This window comes from Solanum stenotomum, chromosome 1 (assembly GCF_019186545.1).
Source record: "Solanum stenotomum isolate F172 chromosome 1, ASM1918654v1, whole genome shotgun sequence".
Taxonomy (NCBI): domain Eukaryota; kingdom Viridiplantae; phylum Streptophyta; class Magnoliopsida; order Solanales; family Solanaceae; genus Solanum; species Solanum stenotomum.
In genome coordinates this window covers 6,386,279-6,409,207 of record NC_064282.1, presented here as the reverse complement: position 1 = coordinate 6,409,207, position 22,929 = coordinate 6,386,279, and the positions used below count along the sequence as shown (strand labels likewise).

The following is a 22,929-nucleotide window of genomic DNA, read 5'->3' as shown; positions in this document are numbered from 1 at the left end:
TGATTTTGCCTGTAAAATTGATATTAAAAAATAATGTCAATAAAAAAGATATACAACACTATTATAAGAAAGGGGTTAATTTATTGGTTTAAATACCTTGGGCACCAAGAAAGGAGCTTGATCGCAGCTCGGGTCCAGTGCTGACAGCTGAGAACATGAGAATGCGAAGGATCAGATATGTGAGGTGTCACCTGGGGCTTCATGTGCAAATTCACAGTTGAGAATGTGGGCTACTTCCTGTAACATTGCAAAGTGGCAATACAACTGTGGTGAGAGTGTTGAGTTGGTTAAGAATACAGTGTATGATGCCAGGCACAATGAAGAAAGTTACACAGATAGGCCGGCCTAGGGAGAAGGAAAAAGAGATGTAGGGCTATAAAATTAAAACGAAATATAAGAAATGTCATATACTCCACCCAATCCCGAACAATAGAATGACTATAAATTAAAAACAATTTGCTATAGTTTTTCGTTTTCACTTAGCCAAACTTCTGCTTCCAAGTTCCAACCTTTGAAAGCATGATACAGAAGACAATTCTATTTTGATTTGCATGTGTGATCCCACATTTATTGATTTAGATACCGAGAGAAGGGTGTGTTATGAGCTTGTGTTGTAGATTGGGTCCAGTGCTGACAGCCAGTGGCGGACCCAGAATTTTGTTCAAGTGGGTTCAAATTATAATGAATCATGACAGTAGTAACAATCATAATTAGCCCCAAAAAATGTTTTGATGTGGTATTTTGAGTCTAAAATAAATGATGATTTATCACTCAAGTGTACGACATTTGCCTTGCTTAGATCCCTTTTTTCCTTTTCTAATGTAATAGTACACCGTCTGCCTTAGTAGTCTCAAATAAGGCGTGCATGCATGCCTCTTTAGTAGGTGATTCACTACCCAAGCAAAGAAAAGGCTGGATCAAAAAAGAATACTACGAGTCATCTGCCCCACACATCTAATCAGCTCGCGCAGTTCACCAGTTTCCCTGACTAGACCAAAAGAGCAATTCAGTCGATACAGAGGTGTGCTTGAAGTGGGGGAGTGTGATGTCCCTATTAGGCTGGGGCCTTCTCCATAAGGCCCCACCATCGAAGCATAAGTGCCCTCTTGCTACTCATATGTGAGGCGACATCCCTTGATCTCTAACCAGGATCACTTCCACCCCTATAATGTTCGTGATCGATTCACAGATTTATATAAACTCATATTCCCCTTGTACCTTCGAAAATATGGATTTTGAGTTGATGTTCAATTTAAAAAGAAAAAAGTAATCAAACAAAACAATAACATTTCATAACAAAAAAAATATACCATGTAAACAACTACTAAAATAAGATTGAAATTTTTCACATATCTTCAATTTAAAATGTTGAGAATTAATCTTATTAATAACTATAAGAATGTAGCAATTTTGAATAATCATAAATAAAATAAGAAAATAATTTAGTAAAATGAACAAATAAATAAAAACACACTAACCCAACCTTCATGTATACCGAGGAAGAAATTTGTTTTTTCACACAACTTGGTATTTTATAGAAGAATTTAAACAAAGTACAATTGCATTTTTTAAAAGCTATAAACCAATTTCAAATAATAAACTTGAATGGAAAACTGATCTAGCACTATAATGGTGTAGATCTATTAATTAATTAACTTCTGGGACCCACCACTAGTGACTTAAAAAAAATTAAAACATGTAGAGATTTTGTACAAAATGAGATTCGATCCCTCATCTTTGTGGTTGAATTGACCCCACTAAAACCACTAAGCTATGCTTCGCCTTAGTGTTTACAAGGTTCATTTTATTTACATACTTTGTGGTTGAATTGACCCCGCTAAAACCACTTAGCCATGCTTCGCCTTAGTGTTTACTGGGTTCATTTTATTTACATATTGAATTCATACATGTAAGAAGCACAAAATTTCGACGAAGTAGGTTCGAGTGAACCCGCTTGACCCAACGTAGGTCCGCCCCTGCTGACAGCCGAGAACATGAGAACGCGAAGGATCACATACGTTAGCTGTCACCCAGTACATGTGCAAATGCACAGTTGAGAATGCATACTACTTCCTGTTATATTGCAAAAGTGGCAACACAACTATGGTTAGAGTGCTGAATTTTTGGAATACAGTGGACAATGCCAGGCACAATGAAGAAAGTGACACAGATAGGCCTAGGGAGAAGGAAGAAGAGATGTAGGGCTATAAATTAAAAAGAAATGCTATGAAATGTCATATACTCCTCAAAAATGTTATGAGATGCCAAATAATTGGCTATAGTTTTTTTTTTTTGATCTCATATTGTTTTCACTTGGCCAAACTTCTACTTCCAAGTTACAACCTTTGAACGCATGATACAGAAGACAATTCTATTCTGATTTGGATGTGTGATCCCAAATCTATTGGTTTAGATACCTTGAGCACCAAGAAGGATATGTTTATTAGCTTGGGTCGCAACTCGGTCCAATGCGGACAGCCGAGAACATGAGAACGCAAAGGATCACATCTGTCAGCAGACGCCTGGTGCTTCATGTGCAAATGCACAGTTGATAGTGTGGACTACTTCCTGTTACATTGCAAAAGTAGAAACACAGCTATGGTGAGAGCGCTGAATTGGTTCGGAATACAGTGGATGATACAAGGCACAATGAAGAAAGTTACACAGCTAGGTCTGGGATATAAGGAAGAAGAGATGTAGGACTATAAACTAAAAAGAAATGTTATGAAATGTCATACACTCCTCCCAGAAATGTTATGATATCCCAAATAATAGTATGGCCTTAAATTAAAAAGAATTTGCTACAGTTTTCATTTATGCAATTAAAAAAAATAGATAATGGTAACTGATACAGAAAGACAATTCTATTTCAATTGAAATGAGTGGTCCCACATTTATTGGTTTAGGTACCTTGAGCACCAAGAAACGTGTGTTTAATTGCTTGATTTGCAGATGGGATACCTTGAGCACCAAGAAAGGTTGTTTAATAGCTTGGATTTGTAACTCGGGCAGCACCAAGAAAGGTGTGATTGATTGCTTGAATTGCAGAGGTGGGATAGCACCAAGAAAGGTGTATTTAATTGCTCAAATCGCAGATGGGGAGGGGTTCTGACAGTCGAGAATCTGAAAAGGCAAAGGATCCATAAGTCGATTGGTGCTTCATGTGAAAATGCTGTACTTCCTGTTACATTGCAATAGGCAACACAGCTGTGGTGGGAGTGTCAAATTAGTTCAGAATACAGTGGACGATGCTAAGCACCCAGCTGGGATGTTCTCCATTAGCACTTATGTGAAAAAGATAGGAAAATTGGCAAATAATAAGCCAGACACTGCGATGTCAGCAGTATAAAGCATGCACTTTTTGCTATCTATTTCGTATTTAAAAATGTCAACAATGATTAAACATCCATAAGAAAATTTTAGAACACTGTCATACGATTAGCTTTGAGATCTTATCTAAGATTCTCAGAACAAGAAACAAGAATAATCATTTCAAATCAGCAAAGAAACAAATCCATATACCAACCAAAATTCGCCAACTATCCAAATCATTCAAGAGAAGCCCAGAGTGAGAGCGGAACGACTGAAAACTTCCAATATTTGGGTCAACAAAACCGTTCAATTAGTCAGTGCATGCCTTTTCTGTTCTTGTTCGGATGAAGCTTTTAACCGAGATTTAGGATAGAAGTCGGACTACAACTAAAAGAATGAAGACTTTTAAAATAGATGCACAAGAAGGGAAAAGAAGAACAAGAAACTTTTTTTTAACTGGTAAATGTGAAAGAAGAACGAGAAACTTCATATGTGTTGAGAGCTTATACTTAATTTCTCTTACTTTCCAAATGTATTTCAACAAAAACAAAGAAAAACATAACGCCCAAAGGTAAGACACAGAAAGAAAGGAAACTTGTAGGCAAATACCAAGGATATAAAGTTAAGGATGAACAATAATCACAAAAATCAGAGAAGAAAAACCAGAAAAAGGACAAAACTAATTAATGGAACAAGGGTTTTAGGGAGAAGTTACATTACCTGGATCCCTATGTGCCAGCAAACGCGCGGACAAGATTTGCAGCATACTGCAACTCATTGGAAGGACCTTCCTACAAGGTAATGCGAGCCATCAAGGGCCCGCAGTTAGGCGGGCCCAATAGCTGTGTATTGAAGTTCATAATTAGAAACCGCTAAATAGATTAACAAAAGAATGATTTTTTGCTTTTGAGACGATGTGGTACAAAATCGCATGCAAATCCTATCATACCTCCCTTCTTAATAACTGCATATACATTGCTGAATTAATAAACTACCATTTCTACATTCAAAATCTAGATCTTTCCTTTACTACTTTTGATACCAAATCTACAATATAAAGTGTGTGATCTCTAGAAAAGTGATTCTCCCGATCCTTGTTTAAGATTGACAGATTATAGCAGCCTCCTATATTGATTGTGGTTGAATTAATATATCTCTCATGCAAGTGCCTAATGAATGTGACTGTACAAGCTAAGTGGATAGTCACTGAGAATTACAATAGTAATGAATAGAACCTACCAGCTACCATTATCATAAAAGTGGAGGAATACAAATTCACAAGAAAAATAGATCAATAGAGTACCTTTTTACACCCTAAAGCAAATAATTACAACCGCTGAGGGGTCACAAATTACCATCAATTGGATCAGACAGGACAGAGCAACAAAAGGGTACAACTGGCTTGACAATGCGATATGCCAATATCTCCTAAAAGAGTGGGCAGTCATTGCACTTGGTTTGTGATAGAGATAGATAAAGACCATAACAAAATCCGACCACAATCTTTTTAAAGAAATTATCTTTAGGAATAAGTAAAGTATTTCCCATTAATGGCATATCTTTTTTATGACATGTGATCTACCGCTGTTGTGATAAAAAAATTTGACAAGTATATTTGGCATATATAGCAATTCTCAAGAAAAGAGATAATACTTGGCTTAAAAGAGTAAGTTACCTTTATCAGAAAAAAAATACTTGGCTTAAAAGAGTTAGAGAGACATCTGACCAACAGACATGCCAGCCTTACTCTGCCCACTTGTTACAGGTCCTCAAGGTCTTCGTATAGGAAATAGGCACACCCTATTCATACCTTGAGGGGCCATTTGGTTTGCGGACTAGTTTATGCAGGGATCATGGTAAAGGAGTGTTATGCAATGAATATCAATGTAGGGATTGTTATGAGCTGAATAATTGTCTACTTTAAAAGAAAAATTTATGCTTCTAGATACTCTTATCCAAGTATCGATAATTACTATTTTTATTCCATATCCTATCCCGCATAAGATAATACACTGAATCACACATAATTATGTTGGTATTAGCAATACATACTTTAGTACCACAACAAAAGAAGTACTCCCTTCATCCCAATTTTAAGTGTCGTAGAGTCTGTTTGGATGGACTTGGTAGTTTTTGGCTTAGACACAAGTGCTTAAAAGCACTATTTTACCCAAACACTAAAAAAGTGCTTAAAACACTTAAAATAAGCCAATCTAAACATGATCTTACTTTCCTTCTTGATCTGTCCTAGAAAGACTTGTCTCTTTCTATATTTAGTAAGTTTTCCAGTTTCAACAATCTACCTGGCAAGTTTAAGACCACAAAATTTAAAAGACTACACACATTTTTAATTTAAGACCACGAGACTGAAAAGTCTCCCTTTGTTTCTTAAACTCCGTGCTCAGTCAAACCAAGACACTTAAATTGGGACGGAAGGAATATTTGTTATGCATAGTTTTACACCGGAAATTAAATTAGCAGTACAAAGTTTTATGTTGCAAATCAAACATAGTATACTAGACATGCAGAATTTTGTGTGCGGTGATACTTTCTTATGTGGCCAACCAAACAATCCCTGACTACATATTCTCTAAAATTTTCTGGACAGAGCTGAATCAGATAACTTGTTTTGATGCCTACTAACTTCCTGTCTTGCATAGTGCTCAACCAGGAAACTAAGAAGTCCATATTTGCCTGTGTAATCTCCTTGTAGATTAATAGAAGTCTATCTCCTTTATCAAAAACACACTAGTGTATTAAGCAATTCTTATTTGTTCACCAAACCAAGAGCCTGAGGAAAGGCCAAATGAGCATCTAATCAGCTATTAGAGTATATCAAGAAACAACAATTATCATTTTATTGAATAAATGCCATGAAAAGAAAATAATGGTTATCAAATCAAAAACAGAGAAAGACAAGAAATGACATGAAACAAGAAATAAAAGAGTATCAGTCAGAAGCTAACGATGTAATCTTATCTGCTGAAATAATCTACATTCACTTTTCTCTCCTCATGTGTTGCAGATGGCTTACATTTCCCATTATAAGGATATATAATATTTTAAATATAAAAAGACACACACACATACATATATACATTATGTATGTAAACACACACAAACATACACATATAGCAATTGAAGAGGCATTTATGTACCAAACTGAAAGACCAATATGATCCTTTACATTTGACAATGCAATAATATGCTTCAAACCTTGCAAACCACTACCACCATTCAGGACAGATAACACCTTGAATGTCTGAAGGCTCATAACGAATAAATGCAAAATACTACTTAGAAACAACTCCTCTTCTCTGTAATTGCATGCCATCAGATGCAAGAAGCATTGTCACCCTAAACCAACAGATCGACTCATCTTGCATTAAAGTGAATCCTGTGGCCTTTGCAAGTGATCTGAAAACTAATTCTAATTGTTCAAATGGACACTTTGAAAATGTGGAATCAGCTGTAGAATTTGAACCATTAGAACTGGTTTTCCTAACCATTTGTTAAGACCACAACATTTTCTTTAATACGAGACAAGTTTATTTGTTGCTTAAGGTTATTAGCAACCTTGAACCAATATCTCCATGTCCCTTCACTCTTTTTTGAAACTACAAGCCCCATTGTCTCCATTTCCTTTTTCAACTCCACACCCTATGAATCAATATAATCAGTTAAGTAATAAATCCATACATTTTATTTAGACAAAGTTAAAGTTCAATAATGCAAAATTGGGACCAAAGAAAACAAAGAAAATGATAGTTTCTTTGTAGAAAAGCAGCAACTAAGTCTCCTGTTTCGGATGTTCTCTGTCTGTCTATATACAATGTAGAAAATTATTTCCAAAATTGAAATCTATGTAGACTTCTCCCACATTCTTGATTCACATACAAAATTTATTTTCCACATTCTTGATTCACATACAAAATCTATTTTCCACATTCTCGATTCACATACAAAATTATTTTCCACATTCTTAATTCACATACAAAATTTATTTTCACATTCTTGAATCACATACAAAATTTATTTTTCCATCTTCTTCACATGTAAAATTTATTTACTCCCAAAATTGCAATACCTAGATTCGGTGTGGAAGCCAATGCTAAGGAAGAACGGGTCCGAGGAATGTACCCTGACCCGGATGGATACAAATGGCGAGTGTTGCGACCCGCCACGGTAAAGGGTCTTTTAGGGTTTTGACAGAGTGGATTTGGGGAAAACCCGGGTCATGGACTCTTTTTGTGTTTCTCAGTTGTTGCCTTGTTGGGTTATTTATAGCCCATATTAAATAGCCGAATGACCCGGGTTATGGATTTCTGGCAAATATATTACTAGTATTTTTTCTTTTTAAACACACTCTATTTCTAATAAAAAATATTATTATTATAGAATCCAATTATTATTATTTTCTTTTAAAGTCACTTTAGCTTATGAATAAGGAGAATTTTTTTTTTATCTTCTTAATCTCATTTTAACAGTTAAAATAAAATAACTCCATGTACCTTTTTAATTGATCATAGTAATTCTATCATCAATTTTATTTAGATAATGATAAAAAAAATTATTAATCTTTTATGAATTGAAGTAGAATAAATATTTACTAATTTTAAAAAAAAATCATCATTAGAAAAAGATTTTTTTCTAATGTATTGAAAAAAACAATATTTTTGACCCATTAATTAACCATAGAAGCATTTTTGGACGAAATATTGACAACAAATATATTTTAGACTAAACTGCTAACTTGGGACATTTTGTTCAATTTTACATGATTTAAAGGTATTTTTTACACTTTTCCATAAATTATATAGTCTTGTGAAGAATTTTATTATATGTTTTACACAATTAAAACTTAATTGTGTGTGATTATTTTTCAGTTTCACAAGTTGATCGACCCAAATCTTATACTTTTGGATATACAGGTTTTATAGTTGTGTATTACGTTAGTTTTAAAATTGACATGTAGAGGTTGATTTATAATTCGATCATGTATATTTTTTTTCTTAAAAAAATTAACTACTCATAGCAAATAGTACAAAATTGTATAAATAAAAGTTTTTAAAGAATAAAACTAAAATAGACCATCGACTTAACTTTTTTATATAATTGCAATATAAATCTTAATCCATGAAATTTGCAATATATATATATATATATATATATATATATATATATATATTAGATACTTTTAGCCATCGGAAAATGCAAAATATATATCAATCTTTTAAATTTAGACAGAATGAACAAGCCTTTGCCTAGCTGGTAACCATTAATTACATTTAGTGCATCTGTTCTAATTTTTTGTGGTTCAACCATCTCAATTAAATTAACATCTAAGATGTTAAATTTTGCTATGGATTTGTCCCAAATAATTACATCTCACTTTTATTTTTTTTCTTTCACGTTTAAATTATAGCACTAATTAAATTTATGGTTATCATAATATTCATGTATTTCAAAATTAATTTTCTTATTCACCAAGCTTTTTAAGCTCCTCTGTGTTATATTCATATTATGGAAATATTTTAAATATACACGGTGAGGCAAATATTTTTATTTATTATGAAGTGGTTCATATATTCATTATATAAAATAGAGAATTAAGGCAAGGAGAATTGGAAGAAGAAAAAAAGCAATTTTATTTCTTGATAGATTTTTCCATTGATTGAAGCAACATTGCTTTGATTAAATCAAAGCTACTATTTTTTTTTACATAATATTAGATCAAGAGGAGTTTAAATCAACCTGCATGGTGAAGATTTATATAAAAAAGGACCATAGTTGTTAATTTGTAAAGTCAAAAGTCTAAAAGTTCATTGGACTTTTTGACTCCCAAACGGGCCTTGAAATCACTGATTGATAGGAGACTCCGCCAATCTGAGGTTCTAATTTCTATAGCTTCTACAACTGCTGGACTATCAGTAAGTTTATCCATCGGAATCTTGCTTACAGAAAGCAAGTTTGCACCGCAGCCTGGTTAATTGCCAATTCAGCCTAATCCAGTATTACTGACCAGGCTCCAGGAATAAGTCCTCTCCTTTATACCACGAGTTGTATGATCCAACTGAGCACCAAGAAAGGTGTGTTTATCAGATTGGGTCGCAGCTCGTGTCCAGTGCTGACAGCCGAGAACATGAGTACCCGAAGGATCACATATACTGCTGTTAACTTGGTGCTTCATGTGCAAATGCACAGTTGAGAATGTGGACTACTTCCTGTTACATTGCAAAAGTGGCAACACAGCTATAGTGAGAGTGCAGAATTGGTTTGGAATACAGTGGACTATGTCAGGCACAATGAAGAAAGTTTCACATCCCTAGGGAAGAATGATGAAGAGATACAGGGATACGACAACAACATACCCAATATAATCCCACAAAGTAGGGTGATAAATGAAGAATAATGTAGCTATTAAAAAAAATGCTGTTTTTTAGATGGTAAATTAAATAGAAATTTCATAAAAGGTCATGTACTCCTCCCAAAAATGTTATGAGATCACAAACAATTGTATGGCTTAAAAATAAATTGCTCTTACGGTTTTTACTTGCCCAAACTTCTGCTTCCAAGTTCCAACCTATGCAAATGCATGATACAGAAAATTCTATCTTGATTTGAATGTGTGATCCCAATTTATTAGTTTAAATACCTTGGGCACTAAGAAAGGTGTGTTTATTAGCTTGGTCCGCAGCTCCAGTCCAGTGCTGACAGCAGAGAACATGAGTACGCGAAGGATCACATATACTGCTGTTACTTGGTGCTTCATGTGCAAATTCACAGTTAAGAATGTGGGCTACTTCCTGTTACATTGCAAAGTGGCAATACAACTGCGGTGAGAGTGTTGAGTTGGTTTAGAATACACTGATGCCAGGAACAATGAAGAAAGTTACACAGATAGGCCTAGGGAGAAGGAAAAAGAGATGTAGGGCTATAAATTCAAAAGAAATGCTATGAAATGCCATATACTCTTCTCAAAAATGTTATGAGATACCAAACAATTGTATGGCTATAAATTAAAAAATAATAATCTCATATTGTTTTCACTTGGCCAAACTTCTACTTCCAAGTTACAACCTTTGAACGCATGATACAAAAGACAATTCTATTCTGATTTGGATGTGTGATCCCAAACTTATTGGTTTAGATACCTTGAGCACCAAGGAGGATATGTTTATTAGCTTGGGTCGCAACTCGGGTCCAATGCTTACAGCCGAGAACATGAGAGCGTGAAGGATCACATCTGTCAACTGACGCCTGGTGCTTCATGTGCAAATGCACAGTTGATAGTGTGGACTACTTCCTGTTACATGGCAAAAGTGGTGACACAACTATGGTGAGAGTGCTGAATAGGTTCGGAATACAGTGGATGGATGAAGCAAGGCTCAATGAAGAAAGTTACACTTCTAGGTCTGGGAGGGAAGGAAGAAGAGATGTAGGGCTATAAACTAAAAGGAAATGTTATACATTAAAAAGAACCTGCTACAGTTCTCATTTAGGCAAATTTCTGCTTCCAAGTTCTAATCTTTGAATGCATAATACAGAAGATTTAAAAAATTGATGATGGTAACTGATACAGAAAGACAATTCTATTTCAATTTAAATATGTAGGTCCTGCATTTATTGGTTTCGATACCTTGAGCACCAAGAAAGGTTGTTTAATAGCCTGGATTTGTAACTCGGGCAGCACCAAGAAAGGTGTGTTTGATTACTTGAATCGCAGGTGGGATAGAACCAAGAAAGGTGTGTTTAATTGCTTGAATCGCAGATGGGGAGGGGTGCTGACAGCCAAGAGCCTGAGAAAGCAAAGGGTCACATAAGTCAATTGTCTGCTGGTGCTTCATGTGAAAATGCTCTACTTCCTGTTACATTGCAATAGGCAACACAGCTGTGGTGGGAGAGTCATATTAGTCTAGATTACAGTGGATGATGCGAAGCACACATCTGGGATGTTCTCCATTAGCAATAATGTGGATCTATAGGAAACAGGTATATGAGAGCTTAAATGATGTAAAAACTGACTTTGCACATATGAGGAATGCATTGTGTTTCTAACTTTGTGCACCCATGAGGTTCTGGTTTGTATGGATAGTGTAGTTCTCTACTATTTGGTAAACTTGTTGTGTACAGAGTTCATTAATGATATTAAAGACCATTCTATTTCGAATCTGAGACATGTTAACAACCGATATACTATAATTTTACATCGTCACACATTATCATCCATTGTCATCAAGGGGTGTGGCATACAGAGTTTTGTGAAGAGGCTGCTGCAACAAATTTCATACCAATACGGGCTGAATGACAGGATGACAATGCTGAAGGAAACTAAGGACAAATGTGGCAAAAAAAATAATTATTTTCTACATTTATGTTATCAGACATTTAAGGTTAGCAGACATGATAAATCAGAAAATTTATGAAGAATCACTGCTTACGAGTTTCTTTTGGTATTAGAATTAACCAAGCTGGATTTCAGCCAATCAGCCTGAACTAGTTCATCTTTGAAAAATTAAAAAACTAGATGTTATTTATATGAGGTAAAGCTTGTTTAATTTTTTATAACAGGAAAAGATAGGAAAATTGGCAAATAATAAGCCAGACGCTCCGATGTCAGCAGTATAAAGCATGCTCTTTTTGCTATCTATGTTGTATTTAAAAATGTCAACTATGATTAAACATCCAAAAGAAAGCTTTAGAACACTTTCATAGGATTAGCTTTGAGATCTTATCTAAGATTCTCAGAACAAGAAACAAGAATCTAATCATTTAAAATCAGCGAAGGAATAAATCCATATACCATCCAACATTCGCCGACTATCCAAATCATTCAAGAGAAACCCAGATTGAGAGTGGAACGAGTGAAAACTTCCAATATTTGGGTCAACAAAACCGTTCAATTAGTCAGTACATACCTTTTCTGTTCTTGTTCGGATGAAGCTTTTAACTGAGGTTTAAGATAGAAGTCGTACTCGAACTAAAAGAATGAAGACTTTCAAAATAGATGCACAAGAAGGGAAAAGAAGAACAAGAAGCTTTTATTGAAACTGGTAAATCTGAAAGAAGAACGAGAAACTTCATATGTGTTAAGAGCTTATACTTAATTTAATTCTCTTTCTTTCCAAATGTATTTCAACAAAAACAAGAAAAACATAACGCCCAAAGGTAAGGAGACAAAAAGAAAGAAAACTTATAGGCAAATACCAAGGATATAAAGTTAAGGATGAACAATTATCACAAAAATCAGAGAACAGGAAAACCAGAAAAAGGACAAAACTAATTTAATGGAACAAGGGCTTGAGGGAGAAGTTACATTACCAGCAAACGTGCAGACAAGATTTGCAGCATACTGCAACATTGGAAGGACCTTCCTACAAGGTGATGTGAGCCATCAAGGGCCCGCACTTAGGCGGGCCCAATAGCTGTGTGTTGAAGTTCATAACTAGAGGCCGCTAAATAGATTAACAAAAGAATGGTTTTTTTGCTTTGGAGACGATGTGGGACAAAATCGCATGCAAATCCTATCATACCTCCCTTCTTTATAACTGAATACACACTGCGGAATTAATAAACTACCATTTCTACATCTTTCCTTTACTATTTTTGATACCAAAATCACAATATAAAGTGTGTGATCTCTAGAAATGTGATTCTCCCAATTCTTGTTTAAGATTGACAGATTATAGAAGCCTACTATATGGATTGTGGTTGAATTAATCTCTCTCATACAAGTGCCTAATGAGTGTGACTGTACAAGCTAAGTCGATAGTCATTGAGAATTCAATAGTAATGAATGGAACCGACCAGCTACCATTATCCTAAAAGTGCCAAACATCAGGAATACAAATTCACAAGAAAATAGATCAATAGAGTACCTTTTACACCCTAATGTAAATAATTATGACCACTGAGGGGTCACAAATTACTATCAATTGGATCAGACAGGACCTTACAACCAAAGAGTACAACCGGGTTGACAATGCAATGTGTAAATATCTCCTAAAAGAGTCGCAGTTATTACACTTGATTTGTGATAGAGATAGATAAAGACCATAACAAAATCCGACCACAATCTTTTTAAAGAAATTATTTAGGAATAAGTAAGGTATTTCCCAATAATGGCACATCTTTTTTTATGATGTGATCTACCGCTACTGTGATAAAAAAAATTGGACAAGTTTATTTGGCATATATAGCAATTCTCAATAAAAGAGATATTACTCACATGAATATGATAATACTTGGCGTAAAAGAGTTGGAGAGACATTTGACCAAGAGATCTGCCAGTCTTACTGCCCATTTGTTGCATGTCCTCAAGGTCTTTGTATAGGAAATAGGCACACACTACCCATACCTTGAGGGGCCATTTGATTTTTATGAGCGGAATAATTGTCTACTTTAAAAGCAATATTTATGCTTCTAGATACTCTTATCCAAGTATCGATAATTACTATTTTTATTCCATATCCTATCCCACATAAGATAATGCACTGAATTGCACATAATTATGTTGTTATTAGCAATACATAGTTAGTACCACAACAAAAGAAGTACTCCCTCCGTCCCAAATTTAAGTGTCTTAGAGCTTGTTTGGATGGACTTATAGTTTTTGGCTTAAAAACAAGTGCTTAAAAGCACTTTTTTTATGATTCAAAAGTCTCCCTTTGTTTCTTAAACTCTATGCTCAATCAAACCAAGACACTTAAATTGGGATGGAGGGGATTTTGTTATGCATAGTTTTACACCGGAAATCAAATTAGCAATACAAAGTTTTATGTTGCCAACCAAACATAGTATATTACACATGCAGAATTTTGTGTGTGTTTATACTTTCTTATGTGGCCAACCAATCGACCTCTGACTATATATTCTCTAAAAATTTCTGGACAGAACTGAATCAGATAACTTGTTTTGAACTCTACTAACCTCCTGTTTTGCATAGTGCTCAACCAGGAAACTAAGAAGTCCATATTTGCCTGTGTAATCTCCTTGTAGAATAACACTAGTCTATCTCCTTTATAAAAAACACACCAGTGTACTAAGCGATTCTTACTTGATCACCAAAGCAAGAGCCTGAGAAAAGGCCAAATGAGCATCCAATCAGCTATTACAGTATATCAAGAAACAACAATTATCAATTTATTGAATAAATGGCATGAAAAGAAAATAATGCCTATCATATCTAAAACAAAGAAAGATAAGAAATGACATGAAACAAGAAATAAATGAGTATCAGTCAGAAGTAACAATGTAATCTTATCTTCTGAAATAATCTACATTCACTTTTCTCTCCTTGTATCGTTATAAGGATATATAATATTTTAAATATAAAAAGACACACACAAACATACACATGTAGCAATTAAAGAGGCATTTATGTACCAAACTGAAAAACCAATATGATCCTTTACATTTGACAATGTAATAATATGCTTCAAATCTTGCAAACCACTACCACCACTCAGGACAGGTAAAACCTTGAATGTCTGAGGGCTCATAGCCAATAAATACAAAATACTACTTAGAAACACCTCATCTTCTCTGTAATTGCATGCCATCAGATGCAAGAAACATTGTCTCCCTAAACCAAAAGAACGATTCATCTTGCGTTTAAGTGAATCCTGTGGCCTTTGCAAGTGATATGAAAACTAATTCTAATTGTCAAATGGACACTTTGAAAATGTGGAATCACCTGTAGAATTAGAACCATTAGAATTGGTTTTCCTAACCAATTGTTAAGACCACAGCATTTTCTTTAACACAAGACAAGTCTATACGTTGCTTAAGGTCATTGCAACCTTGAATCAATATCTCAATGTCCCTTTACTCTTCTTTGAACTTACAAACCCCATTGTATCCATTTCCTTTTTCAGCTCCACACCCTATAAATCAATATAATCAGTTAAGTAATAACTTCATACATTTTATTTAGACAAAAAGTTAAAAGATCAATAATGGAAAATTGGGACAAAAGGAAATAAAGAAAATCATAGTTTCTTGAAGTTCTTGAAGAAAAGCAGCAACTATGTCTACTGTTTCGGATTGTTTTCTTCCTGTCTATATACAATGTAGAAAATTATTTCCAAAATTGAAATCTATGTAGACATTTTCACATTCTTGATCCACAAAAAAAATTTATTTACTCCCAAAATTGCAATACCTAGATTCGGTATGGAAGCCACTGCTGAAACTGAAAGAAGAATGGGTCCGATGAATATACGATGGATACAAATGGCGAGTGTTGCGACCCGCCACGAGAAACGGTCTTTTAGGGTTTTGACAGAGTTGATTTGGGAAAATCCCCGGGTCATGGACTCTTTGTGTTTCTCCGTTGTTGCCTTGTTGGGTTACTTTATAGCCCATATAAAATAGCCGAAAGTACCCGGGTTATGGATTTCTGGCCCATGGATCGCGGATGCGCGCCCAAGAATTCAATTGACTTAAATGGCCCTAAACATAAAATTATTATGATATATACGGAAAATGATTTTAAAAAAGTAAAAATTAGGCAAATGACATAGTATAAGAAAGAAATTACTTCCTTTCTCTACTCTTTCATTAATTACCAAAAATCCCTTTTTTTAGTGTTTTTCGGATACATAATATAACAGTGGATACTTAATATAGCAATGCGGATACTTTAATTAATAACGGGCGGATATTTAAATTATTAAGTTGGTAGCAGCACGAATACTTAATTAATGGGCGGATGCATAATATAGCAGCGCGGATACTCTAATTAATAACGGGCGGATACTTAAACTAATAAAGTATCCGGTTAAGTTGAATTGGGGGAAAATAAGGGATTTTTGTATTTTAGTAAAAGAGTAGGGAAATATTGAGAATAGGTAAAGAAGTGTTGTGTATTTAAGTAATTTTTCCTTTAAAGGCTTCATGTGAAATCGAATAAAAATGCCCTCAATTAATATTTTGATTCAAAAATATTTCCGTTGTCAATAATTTGGTCTAAAAATGTTCATACTGCTAATATAATTTGATGCAAAAACACATTTATTATTTACTTAATGGTAAAAAAAAAAATCTAATAAGAATTAGTATTTTTTTTCTTCTTAAACAATTCTATTCTTGATACAAATATTACTATTGAATAACCTAATTACTGTTTTCTTTTAGTTTAAAATCACTTTAGCTAATAAATAAGTGAGAAATAGTATTTTTTTTTATCTTTTTAATCTCATTTTAACAATTAAAACATAATAATTTCATGTACCTTTGATCCATTAAGTAATGATAGTGACACTTTTGGACCAAACTATTGACAGCAAGAACATATTTAGACTAAACTGCTAATCGGAGGCATTTTTTATTCAATTTTGCATAGTTAAGATCCTCTTCTCTCTTTTTTTTAACCCTTTTTCATCATTTTGTATAATTTCGTGAAGAATTTTATTATGTATTATATACTATCGAAACTTAATTGTTATGGCTATATTTTTGTTTCACAAGTTGATTGACCCAAATCTTACACTTTTGGATTCACAAGTTTTATAATTTTGTACTATATTACTTTTTAAGATTGAAATATAGCGATTGGTATTCGATCATATATCTTTTTCTTTTTAAAAAAATTAAAGAAACTACCTGAGGTAAATACTAAATACTACAAAATTGTATAAATAAAAGTTTGAAGAATATAAAACTAAAATAGGTGTCGACTTAAGATAGAGTTTTTATGTAAAATATATAATTATGCAGTTCTTTTAATGAATATAAATACATAGTTCTTTTAATGAATATAAATACATAGTTCTTTTAATGAATGTAAAAGAATTAGATACTTTAATTATCATAAAATGCAAAAATATATCATCTTTTTTAATTTAGACGGAATGAACAAGCCTTTATCTAGCTGGTAACTATAAATTACTTTTGATGCATCTGTTCTAATATTTTTGTGATTCAACCGTCTCAATTAATTTCACATCTGAGATGCTAAATTTGGCTATGGATTTGTCCCAAATAATAACATCTCACTTTAATTTCTTTTCTTCACGTTTAAATTATAGTACTAATTTAATTTTTGATTCTCATAATATTCATGTATTTCGAAATTCTTCGATCGGATGAAGAATTCATTATTTACCTAGCTTTTAAAGCTCCACTTTGTTATATTCATATTATGGAAATGTTTTAAATGTACACGGTGTGACAAACATATTTATATATTATGAAGTGGTTCATATATTATAAAAATAAAAAAGAGAATTAAGGCAAGGAGAATTGGAAGAAAAGAAAGTGACTCCTTTGACTAATACTAGTAAGTCACTTGAGCGTAGTTTTTGTTGTTTCTATTATTTTTTTCTGGTCAGCATTTCATACAGTTTTTTCTTTCTTTCTTTCTTTCTTGTCTTTTCATGAATTATGTAATTTTCTGCCCTAGCTCCTCTTTGTGTTGTGTCATGAGAGTTGATTTCTCGTAAAATTACTTTTTTTGTTAATTAATATTGAAATGTAGAGAAAAAGATAATTTTCTGAGATAATAATCATTAGCTGAGTAGTCATATGAGAAATTAACCATGTGTCATTACTAAATCATAAGGGTTTACAGTTTGATTGTTCCTGACCTAAGTTAAAAAAAAATAAAATCACTATCTTTATAGTTAATCAGACTAGCATACATACTTTTTTCACAATTCGACCAAAACAACTTCTCTTACCTAACATAATAAAGGGTCTTGATATAAATGGTTCTTAGGGGGAGAGTTTAAAGATTGGATTTAATTATATGAGTAACAAGTCATGTGCTAGCTATTATTCATTGCATAATAATTTTATTCACATTATTTTTCTATGCATTTTAGTTCTTACATAAAACATGTGATCATAGTTTTGTCTCTATTAATCGTACCCAAAATTGGAAGTTCATGAACCAACAACTCTTAATTATTTCACACATTTGTCTCTATATACCGTTCGTGCCGAAAATTGGAAGTTCATTGACATTTGATTTCTATAAGATGAATCGGCTGATCATAGCTTTAATTGCAACAATTTATCTCCTTGTTTTGGCTTTATATGTTAGTTGCAAAAGTTGTCCATATAATGTACTATACTTTCATATATCTTGATTGCATTAAATTATACTATAAGTTACTTCTTTTGGCATTACACATTTTGCAAATAGCAAGATCAATCTTAAAGTAAAACTTGTTTGTTTACATCTTTTCTTATGTTTCAGAATCAACACGCGACGAGGAAGAAAGTTCTACATGACTACACTTGGAAACAATGGGTTCATTCTCTTTTGCTCCTTGTTTTTGGCAGGTCAGTACATATATACATCAGTAGAAGGCACAGACTCCGTGAAATAGACATGTCTGTGAAGATAAACAAGTTTTTAGATAAGTTGGTCCTACAAGTATTTTAATTAATTTAATCTGATCTCATGATATATAAAATCATGATGTTAAATTTCATGTCCTTGAGTCGAATTGGCAATTAAATACTTGCAGGTACTTTCCGTATCTTATATGAAGTAGTAATTAACAACAATTTCACTTCTCTAGGATATTTGGTTCATGGCGCTACACTTTATGACTATTCAGCAACAATAGAGGTATACTCGAAAACATTTTATATTTCTCTTTTTACAGTATCAACGTATAGAAGTTAAACTCTTTCTCACATAAGTTAATTTCAGTGCCACAAGCAACCATTGGATCCTCAATATGGAGGAGGCTTAATTGCAAATCCTGGATTTGATAAAGGCATAGAGGCCTGGAAAATAGATGGTCATGTAAAAATAGAAGCAAGGGAATCTGGTGGAAACAAATTTATTGTGGCGTATAATAGAACCACGCCTTATAGTGTCTCACAATCTTTTCACTTGAAGAAGGGCCTATATTACGCGTTTTCAGGTAAAAAAAAATTACTATAGACATAAAAGAAAATTTCATATTCCTATTAATTGATTTTGAAGAACCTGAATTTCATCAAGTTAATTATAAATAATATTGTGCAGCTTGGGTTCAATTAAGTGAAGGATCAGATACTGTGGTTGCCATGATTTATAACTCAGCCCAAAAAACTGTTATTATTGTGGGATCAGTAATTGCTAAATCTGGTTGTTGGTCTATGATCAAAGGTGGACTCACTGTTGATCATAATGCACCTTCAGTACTCCATTTTCAGGTATTATATCGCACCTGGGTGAGACAATTGTAAAAATAATTCTCATTTATAACTGTCAGTGCAACATATTCTAACATGTTATAGCAAGTAATCTGTTTTATTTTAATCGTGCAGAGTAATAACACTAAGTCCGAGTTAAGGGTGGATAGTGTTTCTCTCAAAGAATTTACCAAATATGAATGGCAGGAAAATCGGTTGAAAAATATAGAGAAGGTTGTTCCTAAATTTAACTTTTTCCAAACGAAAATTTCATTCTTTTTCTTTTTTTCTCCTCTTAATTTACTCTTTCTGTGTTATATATTTTGATAGGTTCGGAAGAGAACATTGAGAGTAAATATGTCAAATAAGGATGGCAAGAAAATTGGAGGAGCAAAAATCAAGATTCAACAGAGGAAACTACAATTTGTTATTGGCTGTGCGACACCATCGTCCATTTTAATGTCTGAATCGTATCAAAAATGGTTCGTGTCCAGGTTCACAACAGCAGTTTTTGACAACGAGATGAAATGGTACTATGTGGAAGGATTACAGGGCCACGAAAATTATAGCACCCCAGATGCAATGCTCAAATTCTTTGAAGACCATGGTATTGATGTCAGAGGACATACCGTCCTATGGGGAGCAGATAATATCCAACGTTGGGTAAAAGATTTACCACCAAGACAACTTTTAAGTGAATCTGTACGACGAATGGGTAGCATTATGTCAAGATATGCAGGTAATTAGAGACACATTCAAAATTTAAACTTGATAGGTTGAATTTTTTCATTTTGGAAATACTGAGTTCAGTTGAACCTGTAGCTGATAATCTCCGTTCGTCTCTGCAGGTAAATTGGTTGCTTGGGACGTTGTAAATGAGAATTTACATCACCCACTATTTGAGGAAAGACTTGGGAAAAATGCTTCAGCTATGTTTTACAAGATCGCAAGCTCATTAGACAGCAAAGCGACTATGTTCTTAAATGAGTTCAACACTTTAGAGCACCCTGGTGATATGGTTTCTATACCTTCCAAATATGTCGAAAAGCTTCAGGAGATTAAGGCATTTCCAGGGAATGAGGAATTGGTGATTGGAATTGGACTTCAAGGGCATTTTGATAGTCATCCTAATATACCATATGTTCGTGCTGTTTTCGATTTGTTAGGAGAAACTAAAATGCCCATTTGGCTCACCGAGCTAAATGTTATGCCCTGTTCCAACCAGGTATACTCCTATCACGATTCACGTCCTATTTTACTTGTCATGTTTGCTGACGGTCTAACACTATCATTACAGGCTTACTATTTGGAAGAAATTATGAGGGAAGCGTTTGCACATCCAGCTGTGAAAGGGATGATGATATGGATAGGATGGAAGCCAGATAGATGCAATGAGATGTGTTTGTTAAATTACGAATTGCAAAATTCGCCATCAGGGGATGTGGTTGACAAGTTATTTGCTGAATGGAAGACAACAAACTTAACGGGTGTTACAGATAAAGAAGGATCGTTTGAGGTTAAAGTTTTCCATGGAGACTATGAGATCACAGTTTACAATCCTACTGGTGGTGCCAATGTCACAAAGGAAGTGCAGGTCTATGATGACAAGTCTGAAATTCTCCATGTTTCGATTAGTCTGTGAATTCATCTTTCACATGCCACTGAAAATGTGAATTGATAAGAAAAAACAACTTTAATTGCTAAGAAAATAAGTAGCACGGACACTATTTATACGTGCTAATGTTGATGTTTTTATGATGCTAGATGTATTATTTTATCTATCACGTGTAAGCATTGAAAAGAAAATATGTATGTCCTCCCTATAAGATATATGCACCTTTTTTTCCCATCAGTATTTCGTTAATTTTATATACTTAATGTTAGAATGGAGGTGTCCACTAGTGATTCCTGGATCAGGTTCCCAGATAGAATAATAGTGTGGAAAATAAATAGCTCAAAGTAGATCAGGCACAAAGAGTTTACGTGGAAACTCCCTTGCTCAAGGGAGGTGAAAACCACGACATGTATACACAAGATTTCAACTCAAACTCCATTTCACCCAAAACGGAGCAAAATTTTAGATTACAAACTCTTGTAACCTAAGAATTAAACTATTAATCCCTTCCCCCTTACTGTAGCAACTCTACTACAAAGAAAACTAAGCAATAACTCTATTGCCCACTAAACCAACTAACTCAAGTTGATCTAGACTTCAAGAACCCAACAAGGCTAACTCTAGCCACTAACTCCGATCTCGAAGATAAGAGCATAAACAAGCAGCAACTTTGTTGCAACCACACGTCAACTAACTCTAGTTGACACTCCTAGGCAACTCTACCCAAGAGAACATCAAAACAATGATGTAAAAAGGCTTGACTAAAACATAGATGATTGGACTTAATACGACTCAAACTAAAAACATAGACAAGCAAGATCTACTATCCTTTATAACTTAGAAGTAGATTTACAATATAAGAACATAAGACACAAAGCTCAAAATACAACAAAGAAGCTTTAACACTCCATCAGGTCCCTTGTTGAGCATAAACAATGTTCTTTCTTAAAGATGACCTTTTCTTTGTGAGCTAATGAATTTTCAGAAATTTGAAACTTTGTTTGCCAAATCTTGGATTTGTCTTTGGAGAAAAGACTATTATCAAATGGACCCAAACCCTTAGGACCAAGCCATTGGCTGAGCTGCTACTATGAAAAGACATACACCAGCCACAATAGAGTTGGCAGTTGTGGCAGGTTTTAGATAACTGTCTTTTTCACTTTTTCCACGTACGCAGTCTTTCCTCGACCAGATCTCTTGTTAGATCCGAAAGTTTGTTAAATCATCAAAACTTCAATTCAGCTTAAAATAACAATTTCCCCATTTTTATTGGTGGCAAACTAATATCCAGCCACTTTAACTTTCAACCCTTGATTTTGTTCATTCCCCCTATCATCAGTTTCAATATTAGAAGACCGAGTCTTTCCTGGGTCTAGTCCCTTGTTAGATCCTGAAGTTTGTTAAATCATCAAAACTTAACATCAACTCCAAAATAACACTTAAGCGCTGCTAAATATAAGAGAAATCGTCATAATTCAAAAAATAAATAAATCAAAATTAACCATATCCATCGTGCATTGTGTAGACAATAAAATTCGCGTCGAGAAAACAATAATCAAGAACGGAAAATTATGCAACAATCATTTTTATTATTTCAAAGTGCGAGTGTTACAATCTCTACTATTCCTCTGAATTCGCCTTTTCAAATATAATTCAAGGGCTCTTGAGCTTGATCTTGAACTTGAAATTTATCTCGATCTTGATCTCTATCTTGATCTTGATCTTGGACTTGAACTTTATCTTGATCTTGACTTCTAGTTGAATCCAAGGGCTTCGAGCTTGATCTTGAATCCGGCGGTCTTGATCTTTATCGTTCTTGAAACTTGAAAGTTCTTGAATCTTGAATGCTTGAATTCTTGAACTCTTGA

At 33.9% G+C, this 22,929-nt stretch overlaps 2 protein-coding genes and 1 long non-coding RNA gene across 14 annotated transcripts in view; 2 read left to right on the top strand and 1 right to left on the bottom strand.

Annotated features, from left to right (window-relative positions):
* LOC125853602 (uncharacterized) overlaps window positions 1–22,929 on the top strand; it is a 54,283-nt gene that overhangs the window by 17,756 nt on the left and 13,598 nt on the right. The gene's annotated exons all lie outside the window — the stretch shown is intronic.
* LOC125853606 (uncharacterized) lies at window positions 186–15,539 on the bottom strand. Of its 8 annotated transcripts, XR_007445188.1 has the most exons (7): window positions 15,476–15,535; window positions 12,634–15,197; window positions 10,952–11,111; window positions 10,467–10,618; window positions 2,911–3,123; window positions 2,418–2,568; window positions 1,978–2,073 (listed from the first exon to the last, which is right to left on the bottom strand). It is a non-coding gene; the product is annotated as an uncharacterized LOC125853606 (long non-coding RNA). The 8 variants fall into 8 exon arrangements; XR_007445189.1 differs by lacking the exons at window positions 1,978–2,073; window positions 2,418–2,568; window positions 2,911–3,123 and adding exons at window positions 8,944–9,536; window positions 9,968–10,145; XR_007445184.1 differs by lacking the exons at window positions 1,978–2,073; window positions 2,418–2,568; window positions 2,911–3,123 and adding exons at window positions 8,944–9,536; window positions 9,968–10,118.
* LOC125853603 (endo-1,4-beta-xylanase 5-like) lies at window positions 18,337–21,253 on the top strand. Of its 2 annotated transcripts, none has more exons than XM_049533329.1 (9): window positions 18,337–18,380; window positions 18,515–18,600; window positions 18,789–18,892; window positions 18,977–19,193; window positions 19,298–19,467; window positions 19,582–19,680; window positions 19,777–20,185; window positions 20,295–20,671; window positions 20,744–21,253. In XM_049533329.1, the coding sequence occupies exons 1-9, from the start codon at window positions 18,352–18,354 to the stop codon at window positions 21,086–21,088; spliced, it is 1,836 nt and encodes a 611-aa protein (XP_049389286.1). In that variant the 5' UTR covers window positions 18,337–18,351; the 3' UTR covers window positions 21,089–21,253. The 2 variants fall into 2 exon arrangements, with proteins under 2 accessions (XP_049389286.1, XP_049389287.1); XM_049533330.1 differs by having other exon boundaries at window positions 18,843–18,892; window positions 20,744–21,249.

Coding starts and splice junctions, on each gene's coding strand:
- LOC125853603 (XM_049533329.1), top strand. CDS start 18,352: ATGTTAGTTGCAAAAGTTGTCCATATAAT. Junction 19,468..19,581: donor CTTCAGTACTCCATTTTCAG/GTATTATATCGC, acceptor TTAATCGTGCAG/AGTAATAACACTAAGTCCGA. Junction 19,681..19,776: donor GGTTGAAAAATATAGAGAAG/GTTGTTCCTAAA, acceptor ATATTTTGATAG/GTTCGGAAGAGAACATTGAG.